The sequence below is a fragment of the Ictalurus punctatus genome, chromosome 24 (genome assembly GCF_001660625.3).
Source record: "Ictalurus punctatus breed USDA103 chromosome 24, Coco_2.0, whole genome shotgun sequence".
NCBI classification, from domain to species: Eukaryota; Metazoa; Chordata; class Actinopteri; order Siluriformes; family Ictaluridae; genus Ictalurus; species Ictalurus punctatus.
This window is the reverse complement of record NC_030439.2, coordinates 16223145-16248231: the sequence shown is the minus strand read 5'-3', so window position 1 is coordinate 16248231 and position 25087 is coordinate 16223145. Positions and strand designations below refer to the sequence as shown.

The window sequence follows — 25087 nt, the reverse complement described above, 5'->3', positions numbered from 1 at the left end:
AGAATTTCCTGATTACACAGTAGCACTCTTTGTTTTATCGTGTAGCACACAGTTATAGATGAGAATTATTTATAATTACACTGTCCGGTGTCACCCAGATGAGGATGTGTTCCCTTTCTGAGTCTGGCTCCTCTCAAGGTTTCTTCCTCATATCATCTCAGGGAGTTTTTCCCTGCCACCGTCACCTCTGGCTTGCTTTAAATTTATCAATTTAAAATTTTGATCTGAAATGTATATATTTCTGTAAAGCTGCTTTGTGACAGTGTCCACTGTGAAAAGCACTCTACAAATAACAATGAATTGAATTGAATGGGAAGTTCACTAAATTCATACAAAATGCTAAAGGTTGATTTAGGTGTTGATAGATTAGCAAGAACAACAGTGGGCTAGAGCCAACAACTCGCAATGCCTTGCATTCAGAAGGCATTACATAATGGAAATCACAGACTCTAATCTTATGGGCATTACAGTGAACACCAGCCACAAAATAATGAGTACAATGTGTGTGGCTGAATGATTTTAAAAAAACTTGTAGGTGGCTAAGTCCAGACATTAGCGAGGAATGTAGGCAACAATAATACTGGCATGTACATAGTGTACATAATCACCAGCTGTGGTATATTAGCAAACTGACCACAATTAGTCCTGAAAGAGAAGAAAATTCTGGCAATGTGAACAGATATTTACGACTGTGACTATATATATAAAGACACTGCCACTTTGCTCTTTCATGTAATTATACATTCAGCCAATCATGTGGCAGCATTAATACATAAAATCATGCAGATTCAGGTATAGAGCTTAAGTTATTGTTCACATCAAAAAAAAAAAGAAAGGGGGAAAATGTGATGATCAATGACTCTGACCGTGGCATGGTTGTCAGTGCCAGACAGGCTGGTTGAGTATTTCACGTACACATAATGGTGAGAAAAACAAAAAAGCACCACAGCAAGTAAGCACCACAGGCTGCCTCGCCCAACCTCGGTGGAATCTTCTAAAAAAAAAAGTTTTTTTTTAAAGCACGTGGGTGTGATTTGCAGGTGTCCACAAACTTTTGCCCATATAGTGCATCTACAACTGAACTGTTGTAGCCGGGATTTAACCTCACAACCTTTTGATTACTACTACACAGCCATAACCATGAGCCACCGCTTTCCAATTAAAACCTGATTAACCTGATCTAGTAGTGGTTGCTTTGTGTTATTGGAGTTAGAGGGCTTAAATTCTGAACTTGTGCATAGCAACAGATGTGCTTCCTCCAGTGTTTATTAAACTGCCCACTGACTGTATTTTTTTTTTTACATATATTTTGAACACGTGGAAATATACTATAGGCTAGCTAAAGGAAATTGACGACCGGAATAAAGTTGGTTTGACGTTCGAAATTCGCGGATATGCGGAAATTAAGGGACCGTCTCTAAAGTTACATACGACATTGTTATACATGCTTCTAACAATAGCATTTGAAGGGAATGACTTACAGTCATATAATCAACTGTAAAGTGTTCATCTAGGTGTCAGCTATAATGCAAACCTCTTAGATTTTTTATAATTAACAAATTAAGCTATTAAATCATATGTAAATTAGATATGAATTCCACTGCAGAATGGGCCCATACACAAAATATGCCATTATTTAAAGCTCAATAGCATTTGAAGGGAATGATGTACAGTCACACAACCAACTGTAAAGTGTTCATCTAGGTGTCAGCTATACCGCACACTTTTTTTTCTATTTTAGATTTTTGATATTTAACAAAATAAGATATATATATATATATGTGTGTGTGTGTGTGTGTGTGTGTGTGTGTGTGTGTGTGTGTGTGTGTGTGTGTGTGTATTAATAGGACATCTACTTTTTGAAGAAAACCATTCAATCCAGTACGGGTCATTTTGACCCCCCGTATGCATTTGTGAAGGTTTTTTGGTTCGTGCATTGTAGGGTTAAATATCAAAAATCTAAAAGGTGTGCGTTATAGCTGACACCTAGATGAGCACTTTACAGTTGGTTGTGTGACTGTACATCATTCTCTTCAAATGCTATTGAGCTTTAAATTATGGTATATTTTGTGCATGAGCCCATGCAGTAATAAAATACATGGCAATTTTTATATTTGATTTAATAGTTTATTTTATTCAATGTCAAAAATCTAAAAAGGTGTGCATCATTGCTGACACCTAGATGAACACTGTACAGTTGCTTATATGACTGTAAGTCATTCCATTGACTTCAAACACTATTGAAGTTAGAAACGTGTTTAACAATGTCATATGTAACTTTAGAGACGGTCCCTTAATTTCCGCATATCCGCCAATATCGAACGTCCAACGTCAAACCAACTTTATTCCAGTAAATTGACTTGCCTACATTCATCTTCCATATGGAATCTTTTACGTTTTTATAATAACAATCCCTTTCCTGTTATACTTTTACAGTGGTAGGCGTGTCACATTATTGTGAAAGGGATTTTCAGTAGTAACCGTAAGATTTGTTTTTAGTGTTTATGCTGCACTTCCGCGTTGACGTCACCTGACGCACAGAAAGGAGGAGGGCAATCCGTGCTTTTCACACACAGACCATAATAACCTTCGATTCGTACCGTCTCCCTGAGCACCGGTCGCGCGGATTGTTTTTGTCGGCGCTCCTGTTATTATGTAGCGTCAGGACGTTTCCTTTCTAATCAGTTCGCACGGCTTGTATTTGTTTGTTTGTTTGTTTGTTTGTTTTTACTATGAGCGTATAAGTTTGACGGAGGTTGTTGACAGTCAGCAGGCCTGTGCACAGTTTTCACACCGTCGCAAAACTTAAGTTACGGAAGAGCAACTAGTGTGCAGCCATGACCTTTTATTTGACGCCATGTAGCGACTCAGTGTAGGATTATTTTCCACATCTGGAGTTTAACCCCATCCACATCGGAGGTCAGACTGAGGTTTGACAGCTCGCTGTTTTGTTTTTCTTTTGTTTTCCTTTTGTTTTCAAGGGACGTTGTTTGGTTTTTAGGGCCCGAGCAGCGCGTCCTAAACATAAACAGACTGAGATGGGGCCCAAACAGAGCAGTCCGGCGGGTAGTGCTCGCCTCAGGGCTTATTCAGGCTCGGATGTGCCCACTTCCACCACCACAGCCGCCGGTTCCGGGAGCGCGAGCGCAGCGGCGATTCGGTACTACACTGGAAATCAGCAGCAGGTCGGAGCGCGCGGGCGGTACGCGGCGGACGGCACGAGACCCAACTCGCTTTTTCAGTCCACCTTCATAGCGCAAGGTAGCGAGACTCAAAGCGACGATGACGCGGACGGAGACCGAAGTCAGTCCGGTCCGAGGTTACTGATAGGATCGTTACCGGCCCACCTGTCTCCTCACCTGCTTGGAGGTAAGACAAGTGCGCCATCATCGTAACGGAAGCACGCGCGCCAGAAGTGAATATCTGATTGACGTTGAGTGAATCAATCAACAATACCCGAGATTAGAGCTGAGCCTCTAATCGTAAAACATTGTGATCATACCAGAGTTACTTATTACAAAAGACCAGACCTGATGGTTATAAAGACACAGATAGAGCGCCGTCTCCTCCATAAATATATCAAAGGTCACCCGAGGATCATAGGAGTGGTTTTATTGATTTGTAAGTCTTTTAAAGATTTGCTTTCCAGGATTTGTTATTTTCCACAAACAAGAAAATGACGATATATGAACATAGCAACACAAGCGGTCATACCAGCTGAAAAATACCTAAGTGCATATAAACAGGGTGGATTATTTAGAGTAGCCTACATGTTAATAAGATAGCATTAAATCCTTAAGGACGATGCAGTGCTTGACTATGCAGATATTATAACTGGTTTAGCTTTATTAATCATAGATAGGCCTAGGTCTAGGCAGACAACATGGTTCTAGAATAACAACCACCGTGGTGACTTTCGTGATTGTGGATTAATCCAGTTATGTAAAATAACTTCTTTAGCAGCAGTTAAACCAGTAAAAACAGCGTTTTTGCCACAGAGACCTTATATATATATATATATATATATATATATATATATATAATTTATTATTTTTTTTCAGGTTATAAATGTTATGATAATGTGGAAGGATCTCTGTGAGTATAATGTGTATTGTATTAACAGCAGAAAAACCCCCCAAAACAAACAAACAATCATGGGCTGAAATATTCTTTAGGGAAACAAACAAAAAAAATTTCTATGGCATTGCCCTAAAGAACCAGTTCTGGAGGTTTTGTTTTCTAAGAGTGTATCATGAAAAAATTGCATGAAATTGATATTGTGCACATTTTAAAATCTTCACTATCTCTTCACTAGCCCTGTTTTGTATTTGTGAGAAAGTTACCTAGGTAGGTGGGACCTTTAGACGGCACCATAAGGATAGCAGGCATCTAAGTGTTTCCTATAATTGTGTTTGTCGTGTGAAGATTTAATGAAAGTTTGAAGACCAAGGTGGATATAAAGAAATGAGTCGTTTTGTATCGGGTAGTATAGTTGCAGTAGCACAGTAAATTAAAAATCATGACTATTCTGGTGAAAGATTCTTTGACTTTGACTTGTGATATAAACCTCCACTTGGCTGTGGTGCTTTTTCCAGTTCAATTGTAAAGCATTTGTATAGCACTTTACAGCAATCAGGATGTAGTTTTAAATCATTAATGAGCAAGCCAGAGGTGACCACAGCAAGGAAAAACTCCCCGAGACGAGATGGGGAAGAAACCTCGACAGTACTCTGACTCAAAAGGGAACCTGTCCTCTTCTGTGATTATAAATCATTATAATAAACAGTTGTTAAAGAGTGAATCAGACACTACTAAGTGTGTTAAAAGTATGTTTAGTATGAGCAGTTTGTAAATAGCAGTCCTGGGATAAGAAAAGAACAGTGTTGATGATTACAGCAGCAGTTCCTGGGTAAAAATCTACATACACTATCCAAGTGAGAAGTAAGGATGAGGCTTGGGCGTAATGTAGCCAGATGTGGAACTGCACAGTTGCATCACTGACATGTGGATTCATTTCCTGGATCAAATTTCACTCGGTTGTTCACTCAATTACACATGCTGTAAATGATCTGTTTGGCACTAAACATTGAACTCCTGCATATTCATCTGTCTTTGTTCTAGGATGTATTCAAATCAAACTTATAACCATAATTTACCTTGAAGTTGCTTTATTTTCTTGGTTATTATTTGTTTTGGAAACAAATAGGTCATGGTCTGTTGGGGTTAGTATGAGCACAGCAGCAAAACAGTACAAGTCATGTTGTTGCTCATTTAACCCTTTATGCATAGTGTAAATTATAAAATGTAAATTCCCTGAGACGTTACTGTAATTTAACACAAGTCATTATCCTGATTTCCCTTGCTTTCTAGACTATTTACCATTCTTGCACACTTTCCTAAATCTTACATACTTTCTACACAAAATAACACTTACACAAATTATGTAAAAAAAAAAAGAAAAAAAGTGCCTGACACCAAATAAGCTCTTATGAGTTTTTTTAAAATATATTTTTCAAGATGAATATGTATCCCCCCCCTTTACAACTAAATGGATAGGCTGTACAACAAATCGTTATAGAACTGAAATATTTTTCAATGCCTGCCATTTATTAGACTTATTGAATGTCATGTGCAATGCCAATGCCTTTTACAGTAATAACTGCTCAACTGAGCAATTTCCTCATCAGAACCAGGAAGCAGCCCTTCTGCCCTCTGTATAAACTGCACATTTGCTACGGGCTATTTACAGCAGGGGGATTGTCCTAAAACCTTCACCCAAAACGGATAAGAACAAGATAACACCTGAGCTGACTTTCATTGCTGGAAGGAAGGTGGAGAGCGCAGAGGAGAAAGGGGACTCTGACAAGCGGCTTCCTCTAAGTCACATGCTTTGCAGAAATGTGCAGTGTGATTTTAGAACTTGCTCTGTTACTATACTAAACTTGAACCACCCTTCAGGGGGCAGCTGAAGTCTGTGTAGTCTGTCAGACCCCTTTTTTATTTATATATATATATATATATATATATATATATATAACATTTTCTTTAAATGAAAGCACTTCTCTTCTGACTTTGAATTTTTTTTTTGGATTGTTTTTTTATTATTTATTTATTTATTTATTTATATATATATATATGTTTGTCCTGGTCAATCAGTCTTCCTTTCAGAGCATATTGCTCTGAGCATATTGTTATTGCATAACAGATTGTCACCAATGTTTCTAACAAATAATAACTCTGCTAATCAGTAAGCTCAATTACTGTTTGACTTTTACTGTTAAATAGCTTTTACGTTGTGTGTTTAGATTGCATGGAATAATCTGATCACAGCAAAAGCTCTAAAGTTGCCGCTCAGTAGCTGGATTCTGCTTGTATACACTTTGCTACATGTAGTTAATGGTAGTTGCATAACTACAAGTAGTAAAGTTATAATGCAGTTTAATTGCATTTTCTAGTAGCACGGTGGTCGCATTGCTATTTTTTAAAGTCAAGTAAGCAATTATCTATATGATAGGTTTTTCAGCAAGTTTACATTACATTTGATGTTATGTATTTCTTGAGGGTTGGAAGCAGAGTTGACTCAGTTATTGGCTGCTATTGAGTCACTCTTGTGATTTATTTATTTATTTATTTTTAAGGTTCTGCTGTCCTTTGAGCGGTCCCCCGCCTCCGCACAAGTCCCCTTGCACATACAGATATAATGTATCGTAATGTAATGTAAATATACATTAAATACCCTGAGTATTCCGCTGAAATACTACGTATCGATGGAATTTCTTGAAATTTGATTATCAGCAGCAGTAGCCAAGGTGCCAAAATTTGTGGTTTAGCCTTACCATTTACAATCTTTTGTCTGTTGCTATGGGGATATGGGAAACACTACACTACACTTTTTATTTAAGCTAAATCATCACTTGGACCAAACTCAAATCAAATTTGTCTAACGGAAAAGGCAGTATACAGATGCGTAAGAGATGTGTAGTTGCTTCTGTTAGCGCTGAGTTTCACTTCATGCCAACTTAATTTAGGTGACGTTTGACCTGTGAATTCATGAGCCTTGGTCTTGTAAGCCTGTAAAGAACATGAGGGCAGAGTGAGCTCTCTGGTTGGTTTAAAGAAAACAAAAATGTTGTTGCTAACCAGACTTTTTGTTCCCTTTCTGCTGCTTGAAACGGTTAAAGCGGGCAAGTCAGTGTGGAACGTTTTACTGAATTAAAGCACTTCTGTAAATTAGACATGGTAGATTGTACTATATGGAACAGTGTAGATCTGTGTGTACTACTGTCTTAACACTTTATCTATTACCAATGTTGATCATATTTGTTAGTCTTTTAATGCATTACTCATGTGGTGTTTAGGCATCTGTTTCAGTAAACTCTCAGCTGCTCACTGGAATTAGTTAAGCTACCGTTCTGAGGTCACACTCAGAGTTGTGATAAAACCCATAAGTTAAGTGTAGCTGACTAGCACGAGGTCGCTTGAACAGCGTTTAACTTAGAGTAATAACTAATTATTAGTAAGTAATTATAAGTAAGGAAATTAGTCCATGAGGGTGTGATGTGGTCTGAAGTTGATCATTTTCTTATAACAGCATGTCCCAAAATCTTATACCTCAGTGATTTGCCAGAAATTGCAGTGATTTAATTTACCGATTATTTATTGATTTGAATTACAGCCTGAACTCCGGTCAGGTCTGCTGTTATAGAAAATTAATCAGCACCTTCTTACCAGTCAGAATCGAGCATTCGTGGTGCTGTATGATTATTATTATCTGTATAAAACATAATGAGTGTACATACAATTTTTACAAATTTTACATCAATGACCTTGGTTTAAACTTCCTTGTTAACAAAACAGTAGCCTAATAGTATGGACCAGTGCAAGAAACGCTAGTTAGTTTTGTTCCATATGGATACCCAGCACTGATGAGCAGCGGAAACATCTGCCTTGCTGTATACTTTTCTTTTCTTTTCTTTTTCAGTTCCTGGTCTTTTTGTGATTTGTCCCTGTAAGGCATAGCATTACATAAATTAGCACTATAAATTGTACAGAGAGGATATGCAACGAGGAACAGATAAAATAGATAAGGTAGTGCTCCATTTTGATGCATGACTGAACTTAAGCATCACGTTTGGTGCATGGATTAGTAAAAGTGAGCAATGGTAGAAAAGTATCCCCCTGTGAACTTATCCTAGTTATCATGCATTGGCCTTGGCCTTTTGGAGCAGCTGTTATGGTTTGCATGTGGTCTGTTGCATAAGCGTAGGATCAGAAGTTTAGGGATTTCCAGAGCTTGTGCTTTACTACAAAGAATTGCTTTCGAAATACAGATCTAGATATCTAGAAGTGGAAATATCTATTTGACTGCAGATCATGTCAGTATGCATGAGCCAAAAAACAAGCTAATAATACAAAGTGAACTAATCTGTTTTTACCAAAGCACATCATTTCTGTTAATAGTGCTTATGTAATCTATCATCACCCACAAGGCATCTAGATAGTGATGTCTAGCACTGGGCATTCTACCATGTTGGGTGAAATATCATAGTTCAGTGAGTGGGCGTGGCCTAGGGCCGGTGGTCTTCATGCCAAGTTCCATTTCTCCGATGTTTTGTTCAACAAACTGTGAAAAATGTGTTGAAGGGAAAAACGATCCTAGAAACAAATAATACACTGGAGATGCAACAAAATAGGAAGTAAAGACCAGCAAACTGATGTCAAAGCGAGGATTCGTAATGAAAAAAGGGTCCCACTAGAAAACTCAGAGAAGGATCCAAGTAGGATCCTTTGAGGATGTGAAGAACGCTTTTATTTTCTCAGAGTGCAGATTGTCGAAAACAGTAAAGGGATTGCATGCATATAAAATGAAGGTTTTTAATGTCTGTATTTGTGATCTAATGTATTGTTGTTGAATATTTTTGCTTGCAATCTTTTATTTACAGAATTTTTGTGGGATCTAAATCTAGCACCCTAATTTTTTTTTATGCAGAGATTTTGTATATACAGTTTCCTGTATCAAATCTAAGAAAAACATGATCCTAGTAGAACCTCTGTTGTGTTGATGTTGTTGTCCCTGGCTTACTCTTCAGGGATCTAAATATAACGCTATATCCAGATTTCTGTAAAGCTGCTTTGTGACCGTGTCTGTTAGAAGGGCTCTACAAATAATACTGAATTGAATTGATTTTTAGACTGTCAGAATCAGTATTTGGAATATAATGTACACTATTTTGACTTGTAGCACAGTGTGGTTTAGTTTTCAAGTCAAGGTGTCATCAGAAGGTGTTGATTTGATTTTGTACAACAGCAGCACTGACAGTAGTTCCGTCTGTAACAGAAATGATCTATGGTGTCTGTCTGTTTCACAAAACTATGTCACTCACAAAAAGGTTAAGAACCACTGGTGTGTATTAATGTGCTCATTCTAATGTGTTCTTACCATAACAGCTTGTTCACAGAGATGTGTATGGCAAATAATACATAATCTAAGGCTAATAAAGCGATTTAAAAAAAACCCCAAAAAACATATCATTTATGTCATGAAGTGTTCTGTTATGGGATGTTTATTTCACATTAAGGAAGTAGTCTCTAGTGTCAGCTCTTTGTGACAATCAATAAGTTTCCTGACATGTGAGAGTCTTCAGGACAGAGGAGTTTCTCAGTCACATGACAATCTGTCTTATTAACTCCAAGAGGTTTGGGGGGGGTGATGCTTAAACGATTGTTGATTATAGCAGCTGTGATAACAGGAACTAACTTGTCTCGCAGATATTCCACAAAATTAAATGCAACTATAAACTGTTGTGTGATGTGTCTTTCATTAATAAATGTAAGAATTTGAATTGCTGACAAATCGCAGTGTGCGATATTTTTGTACAACAGCAAAATCCTGCGATGTTCCTTACGTATTCATACCTTTTGTGTTTTTATTTATTTATTTAAACTCAGAATTTAACATAGACACTTTGAAGGGTAATTTGAAGGTGATGATGTTGACATCCAAATTTTATATATTTACATATTTTACAAGCTTGCATTAATTGTATTATTATTGCTTTATAAACAACGGTCCCTTCAGGATTTCACGATTTTGCGATCGCGTAAACGAACACAAAACCAAGGAAACGCCGCAATATTTAGCGGAGCGTGCAAATTTTCCGAATTACCGCAGATTTACTGCGGATTTGGGCCATGAAGCACCGTGTGGCGTCATCACAGCGTTCATTCAGCCAAAGCCCTCTTTGACTCGTGCTCATCAAGTACATGAGTACAGATGAAAGGTCTCCTTTACCAACAAACATCACTGTGTAAGACTGTGCAAAATAATTTGGTGGTCATGCAGTTTTGCAAGAAAAGAAGTTTTCCGCACAAAAATAAGCGCAAACATTTTTTTTGGATGCAACAGTCATTAAAAAACTCCCCGAAATCCTGTACGGACTGAATATATACTGATGTACAGTAAATATATTTGTAATTTCAGCTTATTTCACTTTATACAGTTGGAGACCATTTTTATGTCATGCAACAATTTGTGTTAAGTTTCCTTTATACTGTTATTCTTCAAGGTTCCATTTGACTGGACGTTTAGCTGCCTAAACTGGTTCTAAATCTGTCTGATGTGAGAACGTCTTGTTTTAGGGATAAACAACGAATTATTAGTTTCCCAGAGAGACAAATTAAGATGTACTGAGGAACAATTTAGGGTGATGCATTGCTTTCTAAATGTATTACGAAAAGGATTTCGGCACTTAACTTCTCTCTCTCACCCTCTTTTGTGTGTGTGTGTTTGTGTGTGTGTGTTTGTGTGTGTGTGTGTATAGCTGGATTCAACTGTCCTGTGTGTTCAAAATTTGTTGCTTCAGATGAAATTGACCTTCACCTTGTCATGTGTCTCACCAAACCGAGACTCTCCTATAACGGTAAGCCCACCACTTTGCCTTTTTGTTTTGCTTTGCTTTTCTTTCATTGTTTGAATGCTGTTCCGCTTCAGCAGTCTGCTTAATCAGTCACAATCATTAACACAAAGCCCTGACGCCGCTCTTCTCGTTTAACCCTCTGTGGGTCCTTTTGGTCCTTTTCAATGTGTTTGTTAAACTGTACGCTGATAGTATTGTAATCTCCATGGTGTGGTGATTTGAGATGACTTATGTAGTCATATGTAATTATCTTTTGAACTGTTCTGCGTTGTTTAGTTTGGACACAACATTAAAGGGAGCCTATAATGACTCATGGCAATAAATAATTTAAGCCAACAGATCATGTTCCGCAGTCGATTAATGCGGTTAAAATGTTATTAAAAAAGGAATGTGTATTTTATACCACAGTGATGTTGAATTCTTGATTCTGATTGGTCAGAAGGTGCTCATTAATTTTCTATAACAGCAGCTCTGATATTAGTTCTGGCTGCATTTCAAATCATTATCATTAATGCGTTCATTATTGTTTCTGTAGTAACTTCTCACACATGGACTCGTATAGAGGACACTCCACGTCATCTAAAGATAATAATAAACGGAATAAGAATGTGTTGCTATTTAATAAGGAAAAATGTGTAATCGTTCATGCGGTGAAGCTTTCTGTAAGATGCTGGGGTGTTTTTTTTTTTATTATTATTATTATTTTAAAAAAATTAAGATTATGCATTTAAGTTAAATAAAGGAGTCTCCAATGTCAGGCCTTTGGAACAGTTTTAGGTTTTCCCACAGGAGAGAGGCCTCAGGACAGGAAACATGTTCGTAAACTTAACAAGCCGCATTTTTCTGTGTCTTATTAACTTTAAGACAGTGGCAAATTGTTGTGGTATTAGAGGAATAAAACTGTGGGACCTGCTTTCATAGGAAAAAAAAAGTTAACTTCTGGGTGGTGAAAGTAACTCTGCTCTTTGTCTGGCCGCTTTTGATGATCTTCCTATAACAGCACGCCCTCGCATATTTTATTCCTTACTTGGTGCTAAGCCTTGAGATTCCTGTGACTAGTCAAAGATTTACGTGTGCCGGTGTCATGCTGGGTTAATGACTAAATGCAAATTGAGACGTTTCCAGCTTTTGAGTAGTAGTAAAAATCCACTTACATTTCTCCTGTAATTCCCATTCAGAAAGTTAGACTTTCTCAAGAATGGGAATTTCCTGGTTTCAACAGTGAAGTAGTGAAATGAATAGTGAAAAATCTATTTTAACCATTTTTAAACAAACCTTGATAATGGGTTGGTAACTTTAAAAAATAAAAAAAGTTCATCTGTTTTGTGAATGATGTCTTTTGATCAAAACAGTTGAATTTTTTTAGTGCTATTAATGCTGAATTACTAAAGTCTGACATTCTCTTTTAAATTAACGACCGATGCCTGGTAGTGCTTACTCAGCGAGGCATGAGGTCCCTTTCCAGAACATTCACACCGACTGTCCCTCAGTGGTGGAATAAACTTCTAACCTCAATCCGAACTGCAGAATCTGTCACTAGCTTCAAAAAACGGCTATAGACCCACCTCTTCCCTGAACACTTAACTAACCCCTTACTCTCGCTTGATATATCGCTTTGCTTGTGTTTCCTCATCTATAAGTTGCTTTGGATAAAAGCAAATGAATAAATGTAAATTAAATGACATGGCTGCAAAGAATGTTCCTGCCTCACAGCTCCAGGGTCCATAGTTTCCTCCCACAATCCAAAAACTTGATTGGTAACTCTGAATTTCTCCTGTGTGTGAATGATTTTGTGAATATGCATTAGCATGATGTCATTCGACACACCAGAGTCCCATCCAGGGTGCATTCCTGCTTTTTATTTTTTAATAATAAAAAAAAAAAATATTATTATTATTTATTTAATTAAAAAAGTGGAACTTTCATATATTCCAGATTCATTACACATAAATTAAAATATTTCAAGCCTTTTTTTGTTTTAATCTTGATTACGGCTTACAGCTCATGGAAATCAAAAATCAAGTATCTCAAAAAAATTTAATAAAGAGTTTATAATACAGAAATGTCGACCTTCTGAAAAGTATGCTAATTTATGCTCTCAATATTTGGTCGGGGCTTTAATCCTTTTGTATGAATTACTGCATCAGTGCGGCGTGGCATGTAGACGATCAGTCTGTGGCACTGCTGAGGTGTTCTGGAAGCCCAGGTTGCTTTGATAGCGGCCTTCAGCTCGTCTGTATTGTTGTGTCTGGTGTCTCTCATAGATTCTCTATGGGGTTCAGGTCAGGTGAGTCAGCTGGCCATTCAAGCACAGTAATACCACGGTCAGCAAACCAGTCACTAGTAGTTTTGGCACTGTGGGAAGGTACAAAGTCCTGCTGGAAAAGGAAATCAGCATCTCCATAAAGCTCATCAGCAGATGGAAGCATGAAGTGCTCTAAAATCTCTTGATATATAATATAAAACACATATTTAAAAACTACTCAAGATCATTTTACTGCCACACAGAAGCCAAACACGTTGAACCCTTATGTAGGTGTAGGTGGTGTCCCTCATGTGTTGAAGCACGGTACCTGATGACTCTGCAGAACTCTGTTTTGAACACTTAACATCACCTGTTTATATGTTACCTTTATTAGCTTCACCAATGATTTCAGAGGTGTAATCAGATCTTAACAACGCATGAGCTATTCCCCTTCCCCCCGTGTCACAAATGAACCAATGACAAGCAAGGAGTATTACAGTTTGAAATGTTCGCAGTATTATAACCTGGTCTAAAAATATACAGTGCTTCTTAGCAAAAAATTGACAGTTGTTTGGTTTAGTTCTGATTTGCAGTGTCATGTTCTTCTGTGCATTTGATAGCAGACGTGCATGATAAAGTTGACAAGTTATGCTCAGAAAAAAGCGTACCAAGTTGTACTAGTCCTTGTAGATGGGGTAATTGTACACATTTTGTACTTTTTTAGTATTTTATTTTGAATGGTGCATGTAGTGAACATTTAAAGCTTTACTTTACTCTAAAAGGTAGAGAGCACTATGTCCACGTTTCCAGGTGAAGGATGCATATACAATACACATATTAAAGGTACAATGGGTAGTAAGGTAAAGATGCATTACAAAAAGATAAGGGTATGGAGGTAGTGATGTAATGTGTTTACATCAGTAGCTGATTATAGAACCAGAGGATTTTCAGTGCAGTCGTGTCCCCTGTGCAAAGAAAAAGAGGTTGCTGTGTTCGACTAATGCTCTGAATTTCTGCCCCACGACTAGGAAAAACCAAAGAAAACACCTCTACAACTCAGAATTCCTACTTGGAACCTTAGGAATGTCTTCTCCAATCCTGAATTTAGCACATGATGTCATATCAACTCGCAGCATCAACAGTAAACAAAGTAGCACTTTTTTATTTTTAAATGAGTTCTGCTGTAGATACTAGTATCTGATATAGATCAATCAACATACAGACATATTAATAATAATAGGATGTAAATATACATCACTCAAAACAGTCAGCTTGCTAGATTGTAGCTAACAAAAGACAAACCTGGAGGCGTCCATGTCGTTCCCCCCACACACACACTTTGTAGCTCAAACACACTGAGGTTGAAAATGAGTTCCAACTTCCCACTTCCACAATAAGTCAAACACAGTGTATGATGTAGGGCGAGTCCAGAGGGAGAAGGTTATAAAATCCTATATTTCACAGTCACAGCCAAACACAAAAGAGATGAGAACCATTAGAGTAAGGACCTTCCTGCTAAAAAAAAAAAGAAAAGAAAAGAAACCTGAAGGGGTAGATGGTAAATGCATTTTGTACTCTATTTTGAAAAAGTGATGAACAGTGATGAAACCTGATGAAATCCAGTCAAACACTGTGACTAACCATGACACTGTAACAACCCTACAACCAAGTAATGTCTGTTCCTTTATGACTTTTTAGAGGATGTCTTGATGAAGGACTCTGGGGAGTGTGCAATATGCTTGGATGACATGGTCCAGGGAGACACCATTGCCAGACTGCCCTGCCTCTGTATCTACCACAAAGGGTAAAGATGAGACAAACACACATTACAAGATAAACCTGATCCAAGTGTGCACGGCCCTGGTTACTAATCCGTATTTACTCTCTATTTATTTATTTATTTATTTATTTTTTACAGGTGTATCGATGAATGGTTTGAGGTGAATAGGTCGTGCCCAGAACACCCTACTGATTAAACAATTGCTAACATTGCACAGGTATTATACACGACCATGCATTTTCTTTAGAATGAATTCATTCTGCCTTGGACAAGGAGTACAGCATTGTTTCCCATTTTCTTTTTTAGGTTCTCTGATTTCGTCACTGAAAACTGCACACCCTGTGATCCAGAACCTCAGTGATTTTACAAAGACCTGTCATCACCTCAGATTCACACCTGTGCCAAAAGACAATTAAAACTGACTCAGGGATCCTGCCCATGTGTGTGTTGTTTTTTTTTTTTTTTTTTTTTTTTTTTTTTTTCCTTCTTCTTCTTCTTCTTCTTCTTCCCCATTTCCATTTTAGCACACCAAAGGACAGCAGAGTGCAAAAACACACTGCTGTGTTGAACCATTTGGGCTTCAGGATGTAGCGTCACTGTATTTACACTGGACACATTTCTTTCCTCCCGAGTAAGAAACATGTCTCATGTGAACAAGGACATTTCAGTCATTGAACACAGCCACACTGTAGACATAAAGGATACTGGGTGTACGTGTACCCAATTTTGGGATAATCATTCTGTAAATAGAGATCTGGAGTAGCAACTAATTTTCAACTCTCCATTTAAAAGAAACGGTCCATTTTATTTTTTTTTCTAGTGTGGAGATTACATAGTCCGGTGCTAAAATAATCAAGTGCCGTTTTTTTGCTAAAATGTGCTGCTATGTTTCACAGGCAATAGTTGTAAGTAAATGAAATTTTATTAAAGCATTTCTTTCTTTTTTTTTCCTTCTTTATTTAGCCTATGAGTTTGGGTTCAGAATTTCACAGGAACAAGCTGTTCAAGGTAAACACAGAACTGAAAGCTCACTGTAATCTGACCACTTATTGTTGATGCTTGTAGTTTTGACGTGTCCAATGTCACAGTATGACATCGTAGAAGTTTTTGGCAAGTCATTATTTCAAGTCCATGTTTTGATTGTACACTTAATATAAGAATGGCATAGCCTTATGTAAGGTGTGTACTGTAGTTAGGCTTATTACACAAAAAAAATACTCAGATCTACTTATTCAACTGTACTTGTATTTTTTCTTGAAGGAAAAGAAAAACATTTTGTAGAAATGTTAGTGTGATTTTTTTTTAGTAATGCCACCAGACCAACACGTTACAGTTATCTGGAGAAAAATCCACTTTGATGAATTGAATAAATATTGTTATATATGAGTTTGTAAGTTAAATGTTATTTGGTTATTTGCCAGTTCATTACGAAATACTACTGCATCACTGTAAAATTGCACTGAAGATAAGTCTAACTTAAGTGCAATTTCGAAAAATTTATAAATGTCCATCAAAACCTTTTTTAATATTTCATCACTGCAAATCTGTATTTGGCTCCTCATCAATTCATGTCAAAAATCACAATAAAGCACTGGGAACCTGTGAGCGTCTTCCTGCCATGCCTGTGTACTTCTGTTATTCTAATTTATTATTATACTTAAATATCATTTAGGGCCATTTATACATTACCATGGAACAAATAGTTAAAACATTGAGTCAACTCCAGATCAGTTTGTACAGGCACCACAACCCATCACAGATCACATGGTAACACTTTACAATAAGTCAAAAATTTACCAGCCCAAAGTTGATTATTTTCTTGAAAACATCCTGAATACAGCAGTTCTCCAACAATTATTTATTCAGCAATTTATTTATCAAAGAACATGTTGTTTTTGGTACATCACCACTTTGTTCTTTCACAAGTACCAACATTTTTTTTTATCTCTCTCTTGAACTTAAGACAAAAAAATAAATAAATAAATACTGCTTATACTGTTACAGAGAAACTGCAAAGAAAAGAGTTTCACAGCTTTACCTCTGGCTTGTTACAAAGCTGACATTGGAGACTCCTTCCAAAATGTCAAATAAACGTCTTCTTACAGAAAACATGATTGCAACACTTGTACACGTGTTTTTTTTTTTGTTTTTTTTTTTTATCAGTCTCTCTCTGGAGCAACCACCATACATGTCCTTGTGTAAGCTGTTATTATAGAAACAATAATGTATTAGAATGAGTGCATTAATATAAACCTGCGATGTGAATTACAGCTAGCACTACTGTCGGAGCTGCTGTTTAATAAATGAATCATTAAAATTAATCAATACCTTCTAACCAATCAGATTTGAGAATTTAAACCTACTGGGTTTCAGTGTTCAACATTCTTTACTCTGTTAGTTATCCCTAACCATGAATTTCAGCATTAATAAACCATTAAGAAATTAACACAATTACTGTAATAGCCTAACTCTTAGTGTTGGGTCTGTCCACCTTTGTCGAGTTAGAGTTGAGACCAAGTCCTTAACCAGTCGAGTCCGAGTCCACAGAGGGGTAGAGTTGAACTCAAATCCGAGTCCTTAATGGCTGAGTTCCTGCTTTTAATCTGTCTATGAATGACAACAAACTCATTTCTGAACACAGCTCTGTTCTAACTTTTTTCATTTTAATTTCTAAAAACTTTCATTCCTCCTGGATGCAATAAATGCTCTATGCCTGGACATATCAGCAGATTGCCAGGGATGAATCAGACATGCTAAAAGATTCGTTCCTAGGTGTATTGCCCGAGAAGATGTAAGATGCCAAGTGGATGAGAACCTGTGGCCAAATGTAGAACACAGGGTTGACTAGGATTCCTACTGTACTGTTTCTGTATCAGTATTGTATTGTATTGGGGAGTCACTCAATGCCAAATAATGACAAAACATATTGAAGCATATTGCTGTCTGATTCCTGTAATATCTACTGCAGTGAATTCTAAACAGTAGAGTGTCATTCTTGTTTTGCAAAGAAATTTTGCACAAAAAAACAAACAATCAAAAAAACATTCTTTAATTCTCCCTGTTAGTGTTTTTTAGGTCAATGTTTTTTAGGTCAATGAGTGATAAAGTGAGTTTGTTGGGTGCCAATCTTTGCAAGTGTTGTGGAAGAATGAGTTGATTCGAGTGTATGAAGTGTTTTGGTAGTTTTTGTGCATTTTGGGTGTGAAATTAACTGCTGTGCCAAGCTGAAAGTTAGGTTAGGAGAACTGTGTGAAGAGTTTTGGGAAAAAGTGACCTAAGAATTGAGAAATGGGTCCTAGCGATTGTTTACAAAATAAATAATTTTTTAAAAACAATCGGTAATTAAAGTTTGTTTCAATGTTAGCAAATCTACATTGAATAATATGTACACTACACTATAATGTATATTACATTGCACTATAAATCCTTATTATTTCAGCAAAAATGAAATACACTACTACATTTTTAGTGAAAAGTTGCTTTTCGGTTTAAGTTCTGAAATTTGCCAGTTCACAACCACAATCATGTTTATTAAGGTGTTGCTCATGTTGAGCATTATTCATTTCACTCAAAGATGGAATAACCATTGCTGAAGCTGGTCAACAACTTTATTGAAAACATTCATTAATACAAGATACTTTATCAAAGTTACTCTGTTCTGTATGGTTCATTGTTGCTGAAGTACAACCCCAATTCCGAAAAAGTTGGGACAGTATGGAAAATGCTAATAAAAACAAAGAGGAGTGATTTGTAAATGTACTTTGACTTGTATTTAAACAAAAAGCGTATAAAGACGAGATATTTGATGTTTTACCTAATCAACTGCATAGTTTTTCGAAGAGAAACTTTTATTTTGAAATTGATGCATGCACCATGGTCCAAAAAAGTTGGAACAGGGGCAGTTTAGGACTGACAGCGATGTGACAAGTTGAAATAAGAAGGTGACGTGAAACAGGTGAGGTAATCGTCTAATCAGAGTATATAAGGAGCCTCCAAAAAAGGTCTAGTCCTTCAAGAGCAAGGATTAGTCGAGGATCAACAATCTGCCAACAGATACATCAGTGAATAATCCAACACTTTGAGAACAACATTCCCCAAAGACAAATCGGTAGGATTTGGGGCATTTCACCTTCTACAGTGCACAATATAATTAAAAGATTCGCCTGATCTCCGATCCCTCAGACGTCACTGTCTTTAAAACCATCATGAGTCTGTAATGGATATCCTGACATGGGCTCAGGAATACTTTGGTAAACCTTTGTCAGTCAACACCATTCGCCGCTGCATCCACAGATGCAAGTTGAGGCTTTACTATGCAAAGCAGAAGCCATATATCAACACTGTCCAGAAGCACTGCCCACTTCTCTGGGCTCGCTCTCATCTGGGATGGACAGTAGCACAGTGGAATCATGTTCTGTGGTCCGACGAGTCAACATTTCTAATAATTTTTTGGACAAAACAGCAGTCATGCTCTCCGGGCCAAAGAGGAAAAGGACCAGCCAAGCAGTTATCAGAAACCACATTCTGCCCGGATGGTTGCGTAAACAGAGTGCGGGTGCTAGCATGGCCTGCCTGCAGTCCTGACCTGTCTCCGATGGAGAATGTGTGATGCACTATGAAGCACAAACTAAGGCAACAAAGACACGGTACAGTTGTGCAGCTGAACAAATGCATATTAGATGAATGGGGAAAAATTCCGCTTGCTAAACTTAACCAACTGGTGTCTTCATTCAGCGCCCAAACACTTAATAAGTGTTATTAAAAGAAAAGGTAAAAAGAAAAAGTAACAGTTGACTGTCACAACTTTTTTGGAGTGCGTTGCAGATTTGAAATGAGTGTATGTTTACAAAAAAATCATTAAATTCACAAAGTAAAACATCAAATAATGTGTTAATAATGTGTTTTCAATGTAGTACAGGGTGAAGTGAATTTTCAAACGACTCTTTTCAAACTTTTTCAGAATTGGGGTTGTATATGATTTGTTCCTCTAAACTACTGATAAGGGATCCCTAATGTAAAGCATAACCAATTATGAATTATGAATTCATCCCCCCCCCCCCTCCCCCCACACACACACACTCAGTTCTTACGCTTTTTAATATCATCTAAAATTGAAGGTCCAGTGTAGTTATTGGTCTCCACAGCCTGTAGCTTCTTTATATAGTCTTCAGGTAATCCGTTCTGTTGGGCCCCTAAACATATGACCTGCAGATGGACAGGGAGAGAGACTTTAACACTGCAGTTGGTTTTATAATTAAGGCTTTTGCCACATGAGAAGTAGACTGGTAGCCACCGAACAGTAATGTACTGCATGGGATGGTTACTAATACATATCCAGAAAAAAACAATACTTGTAAAAGAAGGAAGAGCTGTCTGGAGGTTGTGGGGTAGCAATTTTTTAAAAGGAAATATACCTTATATTACATTAAACTGTGTAATGCTGTGACTTGTCTGTCTAACCAGGTGAATGGTGGGTGCCAATACTTTAATCCTCTTGACAATTATTGTTTGCGTGCTAGCTTTGTTGATACAAAGTAAAAAAGAGACACTCATTTTATCTGTAGCTGGCATACACAAAGTCATTTACTCCTCTGCCTAACCTGAAGAATTATGGGTAGCACAGGAGCTATAATGCTACTACTACTGTTAGTTATGCTACTAATAATTCAGTACCTAGGAATTGGGCTGATACCACCAAAAAAATGGTGGCTTGGATATTGGAATAAAAAAAAAAATTCCAATCCTGTAACAAATGGACTTGGAATTGGATTGGGAAAAGATTTATTGGAACTTTACATATAAACTTTACTTATAAACAGATAAATACTTAGGGGGTTTTTTCCTTTGTTTTTTTTTTACTGTATTTTGTAAGTACTAATAATCATTTTAAAGCTTTTAAAGAAAAAATATTAGATGTGTATCGATATCAGCCAATATTCCAAATTTCATATTGGAAAAGAAAAAGTGGTATCTTGCCATATCTAACTACCACCACCACCACCACTACTACTACTACTACTAATAATAATAATAATAATAATAATAATAATAATAATAATAGCATTTTATTTACAACTGCCCATTAAAGTACCCAAAGACACTGTACAGATAAATCACAAATCATAAAAAGCATGTAAGAATAATAGTCAGAAAATATAAATAAAGGATAAGGAACAAAACAATAATAATACTACTAATGTAAAGAAGAAGAAGAAAAATGCATATTTATATACAGTAGCTATAAGATATTATAAAATAAAACAGACACAAGGAAGTCTCAATGGGTCTAAAACATTCATTTCTATAATAAAATGGGACTTGGGGATAAATTTGGGCTCCAAAAGCCACAAGAAAAAGAAAATAAGAAGAGAAGGAAACGTTGTCAGGTAGTCACTGCACTACTGAAGACTCCTGTACTGTCTGGTGGAAAAGCGAGTGTAGCCCGAGACAGAAATCAGGACGAATGTGTGATGATTGCATTTGACCAGCCAGTGGTCTGCACCGTTTTAACTTTACCTATAAGTTCTTTACCTATCAAGTATCCAAGAAGAGTAACAGCAGAGGTTTTTAGTTACAGTATGGGAGGGACAGCTGACAAAACATAATGACACAATGTGGAATTTGTCTTTGTTACTGCACATCGTTTCATTAAATAATTGCTAGAACTGAAACAACCGTGACCTGCTCTTCCAAAAGCAATATGCAGTTCAAAAATGCTTAAGAATTAATACTGTATTTTTGAAACCATCTTATGAAGGCAGGCCCATGTGGAGAAACATTAGCTAGAGCTATTAGAAGGTGCAGGAGACCGACTGAATAATTACAAGGCCAAGCTGAAAGCAACTGCCTCACTGTTTACACTTTTACATGAGTGCTCTTATCTAGTCAATCATTAGTAGACACAATACATTATCTTATTTAAGGATTTTTTTTTGGTGAACTGGTCATTCTAGACACTACACATGTAAAACTTGCCTTGGTTACTTTTGTTTATGTTAAGCTCTGATGATGTACATCAGGGAAGGGGTGTGAAAATGTTTGGTTACTCATTGTTTGAAGTTAAATGTACCTCTTTGTACTGTGGTGATGGAGCACAGGGTCTGAAGTTGTTCATCTTATATGTTCTACAGAGAAGCGGTCCAGTTTCTGTCTCCACTGTCACCTCCATGGGGCTGTAGACACCCTTGTCTACGCTCTCCTGTCTGACGGATAAAACAAAACGAGTCTTCTTGAGTTATAATTTTCGCTATCCATAAATGACTTAGAGCACAGAGTGCACTCTGAGCATGTTACATGGGTGTGAAGGTCAGCAGGAGACAGGATTCACTAATTGACTATTCAGCCATGAATCATTACAGGACAAGACAAACGGATGTGAGAAATTAAAGTAAACAATAGGACGATAAACTAACTGTAGCTGCTTTTTTTTTGGAAGAAAACGGTCAAGTAATCCTTCAGAACAGGTTCACAGGAAGATGAAAATAGCAGGCTTGTTTGTTTAGCTTCATCCAAAACCACGCAGTAACTCATCAGCAATGCGAAAACCCATCAGATGTCACTGTGGATTAATTCTGACAAACAGCCAAAACTGAAGAAACCAAGAGTTTTGACCAAATTTGAGATTTTACTGCCAATAATGCACTTTATATACAGGATCTGTATAAAACTGTGTAAACTGGAGCAGGCTGAAAGAACAACTTGTCATACTTATCTAAAGACGTGATGTCCTCTGTCGCCATTTTCCACACTACACCCCAGACATCTTCATCTGGATATTCCTCAATCGTGGCCACTCCACCGTTCCACCTGCTGCCCACATTTTCTCCCCACAGACCAAACTGTAGCACATAACCCTGAGAGAACAAGGAAGGGAGGAAGGAATGAAGAAAGATCCTAACAATTACAATAGGGTTTCAGTATATTCTGTGCTTGGACCCTATACACTTTAAAAGGAGCACATGTACACCTGACCATTTATACAACTAGCCACTCATGTGGCAGCAGAATGCATAAAGTTATGCAGATACAGGCCGAGAGCTTCAGTTAAGTTGATGTCTGTGACTTTAACTGTGGCATGGTTCTTGGTACCAGATGGACTGGTTTGAGTATTTCAGAAATGTTGATCTGAAATTTTTCATACACAACAGTATGAATTGGAGCAAATCACAGCTGTCCTGAGTCAAAACAATGCCCATGGCCATGTAAGGTCATTTTTAATTTCATGGCAGAAGGTATACTCGTAGCATGTGATATTTTCTTTTCTTCCATGGACATTCATAGACCCCCTATGGTCACCCTAGCTTTTGTGATGTTAATGTTATGCTTTTAAAGCGCTAAATATATATACGATCTAAATATATATGCGTTTGTCTTGAATTTATTTGCATATGTGACCTTGAATTGAATCCAAAAATAATCCAAAAATAATCCGATTATATTACCTTCATATACTTGGATTATGTTACGGATTACATTTTTAGTCATTTGTAACTGTAAAGGAATACATTTTTAAAGTAACCCTCCCAACCCTGGGTTGTATACACACACACACACACACACACACACACACACACACACACACACACACACACATATTCAGGACAGCAGAGGCTCTTAACCTTTTGTAACTATATTATATGTATAGAGATGTATGTATGTATGTATGTATGTGTGTGTATATATATATATATATATATATATATATATATATATATATATATATATATATATGTGTGTGTGTGTGTGTGTGTGTGTGTGTGTGTGTGTGTGTATATATATATATACACACATACATACATACATCTCTCTATACATATCCCCCCCAGGTTATAACTGTAACATTATAAACAATTTAAATGCATGAAAGATATAGATTAAATGTAGAGAATAATGTACATTACCTCGAGTCGAGCGACGCAGTGAAAAACTGCTGACGGGTTTTTCAGCTGCAATCTCTCTTTCAATAAATTACTTCCAAAAGCGAAGTAGAGGAAATATCGAGCGCCTGACATAGCTGATATTTTATATAACTAATGTTCTACGGGAAGAGCTCAACATCAACACAGCCAGCATCCCTTACATGAGAAAATGAAATGTACTGTGGTATGTGTCGCTGTTTGGAAACAAGTCACTTCTCGTCAAAATAAAAGCCTTCGCGCTATAAGGAAGTGTCGAGAACTTATACAGGGAATAGTCATAAACTGTAGTGTGATGACTACAAGGGGGGGGTACAGGTGCATCTAAAAAAAAAAAAAAAAAAATTTATATCCTGCAAAAGTTAATGATAAAAAGTTAAAAAGTTAAAGTATTCCCGTAATTTAATTCAAAAAGTGGAACTTTCATATATTCTAGATTTATTATAATGAATTTATAATGAATGTGGACTTCTGTGTTCACTTTAAACCACTTTTTAAAATAGCAATCTATCCATCCGTGCATTTTCTATACCGCTTATCCTACAGGGTCACATGGAAGCTGGAGCCTATCCCAGGCAGCATTGGGCACATGGCGCGGTACACCCTTGTACTAACCCTAACCCTAACCCTTGGGCACAAGGATGGGGTGCCAATCCATCACAGGGCACAATCACATACACATTCACACACCTGTTCATACACTACAGATACTTTGGACATGCCAATCAGCCTACCATGCACGTCTTTGGACTGGGGGAGGAAACCGGAGTATCTGGAGGAAACCCCGGTAGCACGGGGAGAACATGCAAACTCCGCACACACAGGGCCACGGTGGGAATCCAACACCCAACCCTGGAGGTGTGAGGTGTTTTTTAAATAGTAAAATTTATTCTAAGAACAGAACAAAAGTGTCCATTGGCAAGAAAGGAGAAGATGGAATTAGATGGAATACTGTAAAGAGTACGACGTACTCTTGCTCCTTCGACTGGGTTTCCAGTGGTGTTGCGTTGACATGTGATTCACGTCTGGATGGGTTTGACATGCAGCATCTTTTTTGACAGGCTCTCTGGTCTGACACACCATTTTGCAACACACTTTAGGCTGACAGTACTGATATATTAATTTCCAAAGACATAAATATATCCAAAGACAATCTAAAAATGTATGAGTAATTACACAAATGAATCTCTTAGCAATCCTGTAAAATTAGCCTAAAACGCCTATCCAAGGC

The 25087-nt window shown here is 37.2% G+C and overlaps 2 protein-coding genes across 2 annotated transcripts; one reads left to right on the top strand and one right to left on the bottom strand.

The window, feature by feature from the left end:
* Nucleotides 1-2555: 2555 nt before the first annotated feature.
* znrf2a (zinc and ring finger 2a) lies at nucleotides 2556-16544 on the top strand. Its single transcript, XM_017454200.3, has 5 exons — nucleotides 2556-3369; nucleotides 10821-10919; nucleotides 14860-14965; nucleotides 15080-15158; nucleotides 15248-16544. Exons 1-4 carry the CDS (start codon nucleotides 3039-3041, stop codon nucleotides 15135-15137), a joined length of 594 nt encoding a protein of 197 aa, XP_017309689.1. The 5' UTR covers nucleotides 2556-3038; the 3' UTR covers nucleotides 15138-15158; nucleotides 15248-16544.
* A 1987-nt stretch (nucleotides 16545-18531) lies between these two features.
* ggcta (gamma-glutamylcyclotransferase a) lies at nucleotides 18532-24068 on the bottom strand. The gene is made up of 4 exons (XM_017454201.3): nucleotides 23842-24068; nucleotides 22649-22794; nucleotides 22011-22143; nucleotides 18532-20146 (listed from the first exon to the last, which is right to left on the bottom strand). Exons 1-4 carry the CDS (start codon nucleotides 23950-23952, stop codon nucleotides 20021-20023), a joined length of 516 nt encoding a protein of 171 aa, XP_017309690.1. The 5' UTR covers nucleotides 23953-24068; the 3' UTR covers nucleotides 18532-20020.
* Nucleotides 24069-25087: the final 1019 nt, after the last annotated feature.

Excerpts from the sequence above, each read along its gene's own strand:
- znrf2a (XM_017454200.3), top strand. The coding sequence starts at position 3,039 with ATGGGGCCCAAACAGAGCAGTCCGGCGGGTAGTGCTCGCCTCAGGGCT. Across the intron at positions 3,370-10,820 it reads GTCTCCTCACCTGCTTGGAG|CTGGATTCAACTGTCCTGTG; the intron begins GTAAGACAAGTG and ends GTGTGTGTATAG. Across the intron at positions 14,966-15,079 it reads CTCTGTATCTACCACAAAGG|GTGTATCGATGAATGGTTTG; the intron begins GTAAAGATGAGA and ends TATTTTTTACAG.
- ggcta (XM_017454201.3), bottom strand. The coding sequence starts at position 23,952 with ATGTCAGGCGCTCGATATTTCCTCTACTTCGCTTTTGGAAGTAATTTA. Across the intron at positions 22,144-22,648 it reads GACATCACGTCTTTAGATAA|ACAGGAGAGCGTAGACAAGG; the intron begins GTATGACAAGTT and ends TTTATCCGTCAG. Across the intron at positions 20,147-22,010 it reads CATCACCACAGTACAAAGAG|GTCATATGTTTAGGGGCCCA; the intron begins GTACATTTAACT and ends GTCCATCTGCAG.